The sequence below is a fragment of the Thunnus maccoyii genome, chromosome 20, assembly GCF_910596095.1.
Source record: "Thunnus maccoyii chromosome 20, fThuMac1.1, whole genome shotgun sequence".
NCBI classification, from domain to species: domain Eukaryota; kingdom Metazoa; phylum Chordata; class Actinopteri; order Scombriformes; family Scombridae; genus Thunnus; species Thunnus maccoyii.
Window position 1 is genome coordinate 9,190,365 of NC_056552.1, and position 14,043 is coordinate 9,204,407.

The 14,043-nt window shown below is 41.6% G+C and overlaps 2 protein-coding genes across 9 annotated transcripts; both read left to right on the top strand.

Moving 5' to 3' along the window:
* Window positions 1–455: 455 nt before the first annotated feature.
* Window positions 456–4,201, top strand: srsf2a (serine and arginine rich splicing factor 2a). 5 transcript variants are annotated; one of them, XR_006092772.1, is made up of 5 exons: window positions 456–988; window positions 1,760–2,096; window positions 2,465–2,795; window positions 3,097–3,189; window positions 3,735–4,201. XR_006092772.1 is itself a non-coding variant. In XM_042396611.1 (3 exons), exons 1-2 carry the CDS (start codon window positions 654–656, stop codon window positions 2,070–2,072), a joined length of 648 nt encoding a protein of 215 aa, XP_042252545.1. In that variant the 5' UTR covers window positions 456–653; the 3' UTR covers window positions 2,073–2,096; window positions 2,465–4,201. The 5 variants fall into 5 exon arrangements, 1 of the variants encoding a protein (XP_042252545.1); XR_006092774.1 differs by having other exon boundaries at window positions 2,465–2,700; XR_006092771.1 differs by having other exon boundaries at window positions 2,465–3,189.
* Window positions 4,202–6,650: 2,449 nt separating this feature from the next.
* Window positions 6,651–13,510, top strand: LOC121886991 (matrix-remodeling-associated protein 7-like). 4 transcript variants are annotated; one of them, XR_006092884.1, is made up of 6 exons: window positions 6,651–7,137; window positions 8,845–9,079; window positions 9,176–9,284; window positions 9,718–9,793; window positions 9,891–10,012; window positions 12,877–12,956. XR_006092884.1 is itself a non-coding variant. In XM_042397480.1 (5 exons), the coding sequence occupies exons 1-4, from the start codon at window positions 6,841–6,843 to the stop codon at window positions 9,749–9,751; spliced, it is 675 nt and encodes a 224-aa protein (XP_042253414.1). In that variant the 5' UTR covers window positions 6,651–6,840; the 3' UTR covers window positions 9,752–9,793; window positions 12,877–12,964. The 4 variants fall into 4 exon arrangements, 3 of the variants coding, with proteins under 3 accessions (XP_042253414.1, XP_042253413.1, XP_042253415.1); XM_042397480.1 differs by lacking the exon at window positions 9,891–10,012 and having other exon boundaries at window positions 12,877–12,964; XM_042397479.1 differs by lacking the exons at window positions 9,718–9,793; window positions 9,891–10,012 and having other exon boundaries at window positions 6,660–7,137; window positions 12,877–13,510.
* The last annotated feature ends 533 nt before the right edge of the window (window positions 13,511–14,043 follow it).

The following is a 14,043-nucleotide window of genomic DNA, read 5'->3' on the forward strand; positions in this document are numbered from 1 at the left end:
ACCCGCTTTATAACGTGACCTTCCGCCACCGACTGCAGTGCAGAGAGGACGGCCACACCGAGCCCAAAAACATCACCCTCCACACATGAAGCCAGTAGAGGCTCAATCATTTAGTGTAACTGGAGCCCAGATGCTCGCTATGAAAGCTATTAACGGTCGATTGAAGCTTTTTTTCGCAACAAGTAGAGTCATAGAAATCAATGTGTGAGAGTTTTACAAAGACTTGAGACCATAATGAGCCCTTAAAGTTGATAAACTACAAAAACAACCGTTAACGCCCCATGATATTATAGATAATATGATATTTATTTGGGGACAAAGGAGGATTTGTGGTCCAACATTGCCGTTAAAAGCAGCTCCTCGTCGACAGAGGGCGCTGTAACGGCTATTGTGACGGAAGGTGAGCAGCCAATCAGAGGAGGCCACCACGGGCGCAAAGAAAAGGGGAAAAGGAAGCTTTATTGCCGCCATTTCACGTGAAAGCAGCGCGGTAAGGACGACGTCTACTGCTAAACAATTTAGAATAAGTCCGAATTTGAGTTAAATACACCATTTGGGGATTAATAAACCAACTGTGACCGTTTAAGCAAACGGTAGGACGTAACGGTTTTCGTTTTAACGGGCCTGCTCTGTTGCTTGGAGACGGTGGGAAAATGAGCTACGGAAGGCCGCCGCCAGACGTGGAGGGGATGACCTCCCTGAAAGTGGACAACCTGACTTACCGGACTTCGCCCGAGACTCTGCGCCGAGTGTTTGAGAAGTACGGCCGCGTGGGAGACGTGTACATCCCCCGGGACAGGTACACCAAGGAGAGCCGCGGTTTCGCCTTCGTGCGGTTCCTCGACAAGCGCGACGCCGAGGACGCCATGGACGCTATGGACGGCGCGCTGCTCGACGGGCGGGAGCTCAGGGTGCAGATGGCCCGCTACGGACGACCACCGGACTCGATGTACAGCCGGAGAGGAGCTCCGCCACGCAGATATGGAGGGTACGGACATAGAAGCAGGAGATAACTCTGCTTTAGTGTAGCAGAGGAACTAGTTTAGGCTACGTTAGTCTTGCAAAGGATAAGAGGAGCACATGGTGCATCGGAAACGAAAGTAGTTTGTAATTTTATACTCATTTTGTAAACCCAAATCTTTACTGGTTGCAACACTTTTTGGTTGATTTTACACTTGTAATTTCAGTTTTCAAACCGAACGTTGTTCAAATGTTGTATACCATTGTATACATGAGGTTTTATTGTCATCCACAGCAACACAGTAAATAGCAACATTGAAGGTAGTGATATTTTGCTTCTTCGAGCTCTAAGTTGGTTCCAATGAGAGTATATGACGATAATAATAAGTAACAGTCAAGTCAGTTTTATTCGTATAGTCTAATATCACAAATCACAGATTTGCCTCAGGGGACTTTACAATCTGTACAGTAATATAACATCCTCTGTCCTTAGACCCTTGATTTGAATAAGGAAAAACTCCCTAAAACCCCCCTTTTACTTCAGGAAGATGTTGTTGACATCAACAGGAAACTATTAGCTCGTTGTATTTTAACCCCTCTGTGACACCTACACTGCATAATATTTTGCATTAACTGCTACTTACTTATATATATATATATATATATATATATATATATATATATATATATATATATATATATATATATATATATATATATATTAATAGGTAGCTGATAGTTAAGGCAGTGGTGTGTATGTATTTTGGTCTTACTGAAGTCCTTCTCTCTTTACCTGCAGCCGTTCAGACAGTCCCCGGCGCCGCAGACGTAGCCGCAGCCGCTCCAGGAGCAGAAGCCGTTCCCGATCCAGGAGCCGCCACCACTACAGCCGCTCCAGGTCCCGCTCCTACTCCAGATCCAGGTCAAGGTCCAGGTCCAAGTCCAGAACCCCCAGGCGAAGCAAGTCAAAGTCTCCCTCCAGGTCTCGGTCCCGCTCCAGGTCTAAGTCAAGGAGTCGAACCCCGCCTTCCAACAGAGGGTCAAAGTCCAGGTCCAGATCCAAATCCAAGAGCAGACCTAAATCTCCAGAGGACAACGGAGCAGAGTCTTAACCCAAAGTTGGACACGATATGACGGTATACAGGGGAATGGGTGGATTATATTATGTTCTTCTAAAATTATGTGTGAGATTGCAATCAGTCATTAGCTGTCATCACTTGGCCAACCAAGTCGGCAGAATCATGAATATTTTTAGCAATGAAATAGCAAATATTGGGACCAATTTGGTCTACAGTGATGGTGCTCTGTGCGCTTTACTTGGCTCGTATGTTCAGCTAATCTAAAGCGCACACACGGGCAACAAGGGGTTTGGTTTGATGTGATCTACTGTTGCACATATATCAAAATTGGGGGTGATGTGAGTGTGGGAGGGAGGGAGGGGTGGTTGGGACGTGGGGTGCTTCACTCAAAACGTTCACCTAAATGTGGAATTCTTTCCTCCAAGCTGCGGAGTCCTGTTTGCAAAGAGAGGAGGAGGAGGAGGAGGAGGAGGAGGAGGAGATGGGGGTGTGGCAGTGTGAGAGCAGTTAGTGTGTGACCCGCCCATGTGACCTGCCTGTTGCTGAGAGCGATGGCAGTTGCTAAGGAGCAGGTCACCAAGGCAACGGTGGTTGCTATGGAAGCAGGTCGTCAATGGCGGTGGTTCGGGCTGTCAGTTGGTGTATGAGGTGGTGTGGTGAGGTACGTTCGCGGGGATCACAGGCAGATGCACTGAGCACTGTTCCCACCCGTGCCTGTGGTTTCCTCCGCCTCTCACAAAGGGAACGGACCCCGAGGTTTGTTTTTCAAATATGCCCGAGTGTAAGAGACTTGTTAGAGCTAGTTTTTGGGAGTGTGGGGGCCAAGGAAGGTGTGTAAACAAATGTGAACATTACTAGAAATGTTAGGTATACTGCAAGAAGATGGATGCCCAAAAAAAAAAAAAAAAAAAAAGCCTGTTTGATAAATGTTAGTGTCAGCGGAAAGAAAATCAGACCATGCTATTAAATGTCCAAGTCAGCTGCAGGAGTTTAAAATAGACTTTTCTTTTGTTTGTTTGTTTTGCTCTTGTCAACTCTGTTCTCTCTTTCCTTCCAGATCTCAGATGATTGAGCCTTTGCTGAGGACATCAGGAAGAGTCTCACATTGAGCAAGTGGACTCCACTATTACCACTGAATGCAGACTGAAAGGTTATTGGAACTTGGTCTAAAACGTTTTAAATGTTTCATTTGACTTAATTTACCGAAACAAATTCTGTAACTTTGATGTGATCATTGTTTGTAAAGTTGAGCATATTGAAAGGGATTTGTAAGGATTTTTTTTTCTCCCCATTTAATTTGTTTTTTTGTTTTTTTTTTGCATTTTGAATTTGTACTTGTTAATAAATTCTTTTTTTGAATTAACGTAGCTTTCTTTTAATGAAATCCCTTGTTTAACACTTCTTTCAAGACTGATATGGAAAAGTATTAATTTGCAGGCTTGATTTATAGAAAAGGTTGTCTTGTTGGATGTTCAAAGCCTTTACAGCTATGTTATACCACTCCTATCGGAAAATGGCATAATGTACAGTAACAAAACAGCAAAACTTTGAAATATTGCAGTGCCACTTAATTTGTGACTCGCTAATCCGGCAGCATAGTATTTTTTCTTTTCTGTCAAATCTCTTTTTTTCTGTCTGGTTAAAGTTGCTTCCTATGACTCTAACCCTCTTTCTTGTGTATCTTTTGTGCACTAGGCGCAGTTGTGTAGCAGTTGAGTAATGCTGGTTAGCTGTTAAGATGCGGTGCAGTGCGGTGGTGACATGGTGTGGCGTGTTGCGGTGCTGAGTGCCCGGCACTGTTCCGGGGCTCGACCCTCCGCTGCTGTTTGCCGGTTTGTAAGCTCACAGGTGTGGCAGATCATCCATCCTCTCCTGTCTTGTTACCTCTGCTTCCCTCCATGTGCTGTACAGATTCTCTCTTTCCTTCCTTCTTTTTTCTCTTTACTCCCTCTTCTCCTTTTTCCCCCCCTCTGTGGTTTATCCACTGTTAACTGGTTTTGCTCGCTTTCTGATATTGGGTCCAGTGTGACTCCTAGTGAAGGGTTGAGAGGGCAGTTCGGCTGCTTCATGAATCATTTTTGTGTACTGCATTCCTCTGTGAACCTCTCAATGTCTTGTAATTGCTTCAGGTGAATGCTAATAAACATCTTTGTGGTAAATAAGTTGCCAGTGTGAATGCTGTCATGCTTTTCTGCACTTTTGCTTTGCTCTGTATTGTGGTATTTGATACTAGAGCTGCACCGATTAGTCGATTGGCAGAAGATTGATCATTCAATTTTTAAGCAAAATGCTAAACTAACATTCGCTGGTTGCAGCTTCTCAGATCTGAGGATTTGAAGCTTTCTGTTGTCGTACATGACTGTAAACTGAATATCTCTGGATTTTGGACTGTTGATCAGACAAAACAAGACATTTGAAGGCATCGCCATGAGACAATAATTAATCAAGAAAACAATTAGATTTATCAATAATTAAAATAAGCTAGTTGCAGCCCAGTGAGTGTTTACAGTCTGAATCGAAAGTCTGTCAGAAGATGTGTTTATTGGAAGGTTTAATTGGTATTTAATATTTTTGTTCAGGTTGTAAATATGGATACAACCTTTTTATTAGTGTGTATGTAAAGGTACATCACAATATTGATTATGTTACACCTTTAGGAAAATCAATTAGAAACCATCAGCCAGATGGGAATGTCTGTTCTTTGCTAATCTTGTGAATTAAAAACCTGTACAGCATTTTTTTATTTTTTTATCGGCTCACAGTAGTCTATTTGTCACATCACACTATAATCTTCCACCTAAATGTGTTTTGTTTCTTAATTTGGATGTTTGACCTTCATTGTACAGAATAATGTAAGTGCAGTTCAACACTAGAAGATTTCTACATTCATGAGCTGAAGGGGGAAAGTTTCTCTGTTCACCTTAAATCACAGTTTAACTCTTTACATAGAGCAGCACTGTGTGACATCACAGCTAGTTTTGAAGCCAGTCGTGGTCCAGTACGCAAGGGTGATGTCGAGACCTGAAGCCTCTGGTGCACAAACACTGACAGCGGGAGACATCTTGTGTCCAGCAGTTAAACTTATGAGATAAAAAAATATTTACATGTTCATAGATTTTGGATTTTCCAGTAGAGCAGATTGAATTTTTAACTGAAGTTAATGGTGGAAAAACCATATTAAACTTTTAAAATTATTATTCTAAGATGAGTATTCTTATATCTGAGGGGAATCAATGGGCTTAATGTTAGAATATAATGAATAAAAACTTGCACAGCTGCAACAATTAGTTGATCTATCTTGGTTATGATTTGAGTTATTTTTTCTTTTAAAAATGCCAAAATTCTCTTCAATCAGCTTCATAAATGAATATTTTCTTGTCTCTTTAGTACTCTATGACAGTGAACTGAATATCTTTGGGTTGTGGACTGTTGGTTGGGACAAATGAAGATATTTGAAGACGTCATCTTGGGCTTTGGGAAACTGGATCGACATTTTATAGACCAAACAATTAATCAACAAAATTATTATGAAATTATTGTCAGTTGCAGCCCTAAAAACTTTTTGATGCAGGGTGGTTGTTTATTGGAGTGCATTTTATTGAAAGGTGTTCCTAATATTTTATGTTAATAAAGTGGACAAAATATTAGCAAGTATTAACACTTTTCAGTATCCACCAACACCCACTACGACCTCAATAAGATACGATACAATGTCAACAAAATCTGAAAATGTGCAAGCTTCATCAAAGTAGAGTTTATGGCAGAACTGTTGTATTAGATTGCACAGATGTTCCTAATAAAGTGCTCTGTGAGTATATATATATATATATATGTATATATATAATTAAGGCCTAAATTATCTTAAGGCCCCAGCTTGTAGAAAGCCCTGAATCAAAAAAGTTTTTAGGGCTGTAACTAACAATTATTTTCATTATGATTAATGGATTATTTTCTCAACTGATTAGTTGTTTGGTCTGTAAAATGTCCCAAATTCAAAAAAATGTTCTAACAGTCCACAACCCAAATATATTCAGTTTACTATCATAAAGGACAAAAGAAACCAGCACAGAGTTTCAGCATTTTCTCTTAAAAAATTAATTAATGAAATTTTATTAATTACATTTAACTAATTTTCTGTCGTTTGATTAATCGACTAATCGTTGCAGCTCTACACTTTACAAAAATATCGATTTCAGTGGTGCAACATTATCACACACCTTTGCAATTAATCACGTGGTTTATAGGCCCCCCGTGAGGGTCCGGGGCCCTGGGATAGTAACCCACTTTACCCAGTTGGTAATCTAGCAGACCTTTATGTAATGTATCCTGCAGTTTCCCTGCTCTTAGTTGTTTATAGTCGTGATTAAATCCCCGGTGCAGACTGACTGGAAGGTGAACACCTTTCCCCCTTACAGCACAGACTGTAAATACTGCTTGGCTTCCTCAGCCTGCACGGGTCCTGTCACAAACCATTTCCATCTCCCAACATGTCCTACACTCGCGCCTCATGATGACGGGATTAACAGCAAAAGCGAAGAGCCGAGCACGTTGCAGGGCTCCGTGCCAGCCCACCTGACCTGCCCGGCAGTCTTAGGACTCAGCGCGGCGGGGGCGGGGGCGGGGGCGGTGAGGTGAGGAGGGGCGGACCCGGAGGATGTGACGCACAGGCCCGAAGAGGAGATTGTAGTACGTCCCGGTGAACGCTGCTCGTTAACGTTGATGTTTGGTGAGGATTAACACCAGCAGCGAGGATGAGTGAGAGACAGAAAGCGGAACAGTGAAGACGGCTAACCACAACAATATGGATCTAACGTTTGCGTTGTCTGCTATCATTTTCACGCTGCTCGCCATTGTGGTCGCTACGTCGCTTTTTAACAACTCCTCGCCCGCAACCGACTTTGCAAACGCACGGAGTTATTTCGGGTGCAGAGGGGACGGTGCAGCCGCAGGATCGGACCCATCAGGGCCCAAACTGAACGGTCATGTACCCGACAATCAGAAGGAGGAGGAAGAGGAGGAGGAGGAGGAGGCGGACGACTGGAACGAGCTCAGCGGCAGCTCACATGATCACTGGGATGTAGTGAAATCTGTGCTTTCGGTAAGTAGTCTGTAATCTGGCTGTTAGTTTATGAGAGTGCTGGTTGTTTGTTTAGTCAGTAGCTGTAAAAACGGGTGTTTCATAAATCTCTCTTAATCTGTTTGACTGTCCCTCCCACTCAGTTTACATGTCCAGCCAGAGGAAGAAGCTGCACTCAAATCCTTTACTGTAAACACAAGTAGCAATGCAAAAAAATACTGCAATACAACATGTGAAGATCCTGCATTAAAATGTACAAGTGCAATGTTAAGTATCAAGAAGAAAAGACAGGAAGTAAGGACAAAAAGAATAACTGTTTATTTCATGTTAATTGGAAAATCTGAATGTGCAAACTAGCTACAACTACTTTATAAATGTATGGAAAAGTACTTCAAAACTGTGCTTCATCAGACCTTTTACTTGTGTTAAAATAGCAGTGCCAAAAGATGCACTGATCTGACTTTTTCAGCCCCGATACCGATACCTGGGCTTTGGGTATCAGCCAATACCGAGTACCGATCCGATACCAGTGTATAATCAATAAGCTCACAGTGTGGAAGAGACTGGGATCAATTCTTTTACATTTAAGTCAACATCAGGCTTGACTTAAACTTTGCTTTGTAAAACAAAACAAATAAGTACATAGATATAAATTTGCTGAATTGTTATTTATTAAAATTAAGGTATCTGATAACAGATTGGCCCATTGTCACCGATATTTCGATCAATATCGGTATCGGTGCATCTGCAGCAGTGACAGTGAGTAAAACGCTCAATTACAAGCAAAAGTCCTGCATTCAACTTAACTTAAAGTGCAGCACAGAATCAGCTCTAATAGCCTATATATATATATATATATATATATATATATATATATATATATATATATATATATATATATATATATATATATATATATATATATAAAGAACAAGAATGGAGCCAAAGTAAGGAAATAATAAATATCAAAACAAAATAATATAAAAATTAAATTTAAAATGTATTTTCTGAATAGAATTCAATAATTCAAACGTATTATTGAATTGATGCATTAACATGTGAGCAGCATCTCAATGTTTCAACTGGTCCAGATGAATCTAATTTTAACTGGTTTGTATTCTCTTGGGTAGTTTCACCATTAACGATGCATCACATTTTATAAGTGTGTCAAGTCTTAAATTTTCATAGAAGCTATCACTGATGTACGTGGTTACGCTCCACGTCAGCAGGTTTTTCTAGTAAATAACATCCCACGCATGTGTTGGCGTGCTCAAAAATAAAGGCTGCTGGGGTCATAAACATGCTATAACTGGTTTTAGTTATGTCTTTTTAGTCTCAATTTGACTAATGAAGGGCATTCCTCCTTCAGCCAGGTGATATATCGAAGCTAAATGGCTTAACTCTTATTTGTAAAAGGGCACTTTAGTACCCAAGACAAACAGAAACTCAGAGTAGAGGAGTAAAGTGGACAAAACCAGGGAGGAAAGGGAGAAAGGTGTCAAATCAGCACCTGAGGGAGCAAAGTATGGACAGGTAACCGTGGCTGCTCCCATCACTGACACCCGGGCGGAGTGTAGGCCAGATCAGCATCCAGGAGAGGTGACAAATGAAGGTAAAACAAGGTGATTTGTTCAGCGCTTTCCTCGCTGCTTAACATCTGTATCTCTGGAGGGGGAAAAGCCTGTGATGGTGCGACGCGCCTCATCTGACCCCTTAATTCTCTGACAGGAGGAGGCACAGCCCAACCCTCGCACTGAAGAATTGGCAACACCAGTTGTTCACTCCTCCTTCACATCTAGCCTGTCCGTCCCCAGGCCTGGATCTAGGCACACAAGCTTAGACGTAGACTCGTCACCTGGGCGGTGCCGTACGTCATACATTGGGCTCTCTGATAAGGAACTCCTAAAGTGTGCTTTCTCTCACCCCCAGACCGAAGGAGCCACAGAGAGCCCAGAGATCAACGGTGAGCACTTTTACATATTTACTCTCGTTTTTTTTTTTGCCCCCAAAATAATCGTTAGATGTCGATTTCTAATCAAAGTCGATTCTGTTTCTCCAGATAAGGTTGAATCAAATTCAGACGATTCCTTGAAGTACGTCCCCGGAAAGGCGAGATCCCACCATCTGAAAATGATGATGTCCAAAGAGGAGCTGGAGGAGGAGCAGAGGTCAGTGAAAGCTACAAATACCCGTTTATTCATGGCCATCATCTGTTTTTTTTTCTCCTCAAGTAATTAAAGTAACATGTCTGTTCTGTCCGCTGTCCAGTGTCGACTCCTCTTCCTCCCTCTAACCTTCCCTACGCCTGACTGTCTTCACGTGTTTATGTGTCGTTGGCATTTCACTCAAGAGATTTCCTCGTTTAGCTGTTGTGTCACGCCTCAGCTTTAGGCTAGACTGAGTAAGGCGAGATTGAGCCTCGGCCAGGTGGAGGATGAATGACACGAGGCTTAAAGAAATTACTCAAGGTGTTTGGCGTGTGAGTGTTTTAACACGGCTGCGGAGTAGCGGACAGGAGACGCAGGGAACAGAGGAGCTACCAAAGTCACACATTCGTTTATTGTTTTTTCTGTAATGTATCTGCATATCTTATCATTGCAGGATACACTCCAACACAGACTTTAGCTGTCTGTAAGCCTCTTGAGCAGGCAGGCAGGGAGAGCGGAGCAAATACGTGGTAAAGTATGAGTATTATTCTCACCCGTTAACCTTAGAGGGGTCACTTTCTGGCCATTGTATGGAAACTCACGTCAGACCAATTTTTGCATTCACAGTTTCGACCTCAGCAGTGATTTTGACCTCACCAGCTCTTTATCCACAAGTGGCCATGAAGCGACTGATGTTACTGTGCCCACGTACCCACCTCCCGCCGCCCCCATTATTCCACATTAGATGTGTGAGTGTCAGGTGTCACAGCAGGTGCTCCTCAGCTTTGTGGAGGTGTTGATTGTGTCTCCAGTCATCACCTCTGACATAGGAGTGTTAGTTAATCCTCTAAGGACTCTCCTCTGTTCTGCCACAAGGAGGAGTCGGTGTAACACAACACTGGGACCTGTGCTGATGAGGCCTCCAAAACTATTCAGTCACACAGGAATTGTGGGGGCGGGGTGGGCAGGGGGTGACTGGTGGTTTATGCATTGCAAGATAAATATAGTAACTCAATGGATACAATTAATTATCATTTAGTGGACCAAAACCATCTAACCAGGTGTGAATGATTAACTTTATCACAGAAAGTCTGAGTTTACCAAAGTCCACCCTTTGTGTGTCTGTCCCTCTTGTTTTTCCCCCTTTCCTTTTAGTAATAATATAACAATAAAGTTGGTGGTTTGTGTGCAATATTACATTTTTCTATTCTGCTCTTTCACCTCTCAATATGTAATATGTAACTATAACATTTTTTCACACCAAATAGTCTTGACAGGTGGCTCAGATCAAAAAGTCTGGCTCACTGTTGATCACTAGTTCTCACTTTATTACTTTATTTCCTCATTTCATGACATTTCAACACCATACTGAGCTCTTCCATCCACATTTCAACTCTCTACTGTCCTTGTAATTATTTGGTTCATCCTTTATTATAGTTTGTCAAGGCCACATTAAAGTACCATGGGCCCCGGTGCTACGGCCCCAAGCACCATCATGTCTTAACTATTGCCCCGTCCAAACTTCGTCAGCCACACTTAATTTGCATACAATAATACATCAACGATCACTCAATACTGCAGTTTAATTTTATGACTGTTGCAGCACCAAATACAAGTCATATAATCATCATAAGCCCATAGTGAAGCTTATATATGTGATAAAAAAAAAACTGCATCCCCAAAAGGTACAGGCCAGCTCACTGTAGGCCATTATCCATCTGTCTCATGCATATGTACGCTTACACACATGCACACACACACACATGCACACACACACACACACACACACACACTAACAGATGAAAGCGAGTCCTTTGCCCAGGTTCAAGTGCCATAAAGTCTAAATGGCCACAATAAAAGGCAGCACCAGTTTCCAAAACCAAAACTTATACAACACTGGCAAGTGAAGCCTGCATTCATCCTTCTGTCCACTCACGAGTGGTGCAAGTATACGATTATTACATGAATAAATCAATAACAACCGCAGATATTAAAAGTCTGTTCCTACCTTTAAAACATGGTCCTCCTGGTTTTACACGTGGCAAAGTCCAGGGCTCTAACAGTCACTATCCAATGACATCAGTGTTAAAACAGTTGGCTATTTGAATGTTATTTATAATTTCTGACATAATTTGTTCCATCATTAATTGAACAAACTCACAAATTGTTGTGGAAACATATGACTGTGTCCCCTTGCCTGCATTCTGAAAATTGCTGGTGTGCTCTCTCAAGAAAAGGGTCAAACTGACTGATTAATTCTAAGCACCCCATCCAAAACTTGCCATTATTGAGCGAGCCAAATGTGCGTGCCCCCTCAAAAGGCGATCCCATGCTCAGATAGAAAATTCACAGTGGCTACGACCCTTTTTTATCTGTCGAAAACAGGCTTCAAACCATTTAATCACAATGTATTTACTGGAAAAACTGAACATCTGACTCCTTAAAGGTTCTTTTCGTGCACCGAACGCTGAACACGACTTTTGTAGGCAAACAAAATGTTACAATTAACTTTCATGAACTGAAACAACGTCTCAAAGTGGCCACTCCCTTAATTAATGCATAATTTTAAGCCTCAACAAAATGTAAACAGTTGTCATGAACGGGGAAATTAGCTATAGACCAAAACGGTTAGGGTATTAAACATGTTTATTTCTGCTGTATAGTTGGGCATTTTGACATGGGGGTCTATGGGGATTGACTGGTTTTTGGAGCCTGAAGTGGCCATTCGAGGAACCGCAGTTTTTGGAACTTTGTGTTGTCTTCATTTTTCAGCCCCGGAGGTTGCCGCTTGTCTAAGATACCTAGATACCTAACCTGTGGAAGCACGTGGTAATTCTGCCGGTGTCCTCATCATTGTTTCACTTGCCAGCTCTGCTATTAGTACTGCTGCTGGGAGGGTTTTTGACCTCAGGGCTTGCAGCTTTGAAATATCCGGTCAGCTTGGGGATTTTTCTTAATAGCTGTGACGTCTGCTGCCCTTTTTCTCTTTGAGTTTTGCATTTTTGAGCTCCACTTTCACATTTCTTTCCAGACATTTCTGCAAACGTGGTTCTTGAGGTAAATTTCCTCTCAAACCAGGAAACTACCATGCATATAAACAATGAATGTCATTCATTGGACAATAAAGACAGGCACATCATACATTTACTAATCACAGTGGCTTTTTTTTTTCCAAGCTATTAACTTGAAAAAAGTTAATAGCCTGGTCGTCGCCGAGGCGGAAAGCGTGTTGTGTTATTACTATGGCAACCGGCAACAGTGAGTTGTCAAGTTAGCTGCAACTAACCGCTATCTGCGTGTTAAACAGTTTTTAATATAGTGATTTAATGTAACATAAAACATAATTAATGTAAATGTTGTAGTGAAACATTATTAAAAACACACAACAGATTAATCTCACAGCACCCCTGGTCCATCCTCCTCCTCTTCCTCAGAACCACTGGACCATATAAATGGATTTTACCTGATGAACGTTGTTAATCATCAACAGCGCACAGTGTTATATCCGGCTGTTTTACAGAAGACAACTGTAACACTTCCTTGTCTACTGTATTGTATTCTTTGGAATTAATAAAGTACTCTTATTGACCTTATCCGTTATCTTTCTTCGCAGGGTGCAACGTGAGCAGCTAGCTGCCATCTTCCAGCTGTTGAAAGAGAACACGGAGACGTTTGGGGAGGTGTCTGAGGGAGACATGGAGGAGCAGCTCAGACTCTACTCCATCTGAGACTCCTCTCTTACTCAGGTCTTCGTGCTTCGTTATACGCTCACCTGTGAGCACTGCTGAAGGGACTACTCCGGTGCACCAAATACATTAACTCTCTAAACTTGTTCACAGTATTCAACACAGCTGTACAGTCTGCTCGACAATATTCAAGACACACCACCAACCATCCTTGTTTTTGTTTTAATATGACACACTGTTTTATTGTTTTGTTTTCTTGCTGATCCGTTTGCCCTTCATCCACGCTCCAGTCCACATGAAGGCTAAACCAAAGCAGCTGGACCAGTATATTTCTAGCTACTCATGCAAATAAGGACTAAAAGGGATAAAGGACTGTTGTTTCTGTTAGTTTTATATTGTAATAAAATTTTAAAAATGTTAATTTATTACATAACCTTTTTTAAAATTTAATTTTATCTTCATTGAATCTGTCCCAGGTATGAATCTTGTAAAAGTTTCTGCATGACTTCCCTCCTCTGTTGCGTAATAAACCAAACAACGGGAAATACCATTGTGAAGGTGTGTGAGTGTGCATGAGCGGTTCTGTTGTGGGAAATCTTCAGATGGGCCAACAAATCTTCAGGTCACCCACAACTTAGTATTAAACTCAAAACTTACAAGAGAAAGAAATACACTGGAAGCTGGTAGAGTTCAATGTGAATAGGTTTACTGTGCAGTAGCAGCAGAGCAATACAAAGCAAACTGAGGCCTTGATCCCATGATAAATAACCTGATTAAAAAAATCATAAAACGATAAATTATATACCTCTCATAACACCTCCTAACATGGAGCTTATTTGCTGATCCCCACCTTGTTCATTCTCTACATTTTGGTAATAATCCAAACATGACTCATCTCAGAAGACAATGGTGTCTCACACTTCTCTAAAATGTATCAGTCGTACTTGGTATTTTCTGCATTTCTCCCAATACACATGGCCTAACGGCCTTCGCTCATCACACACATAAAATTAAAATGTGACCTCACTGATCCTCCCCCGCCAAGCTCCCTTTGGAACTATCTCTTATTGACATAAATTTTATGTTTGCACAAT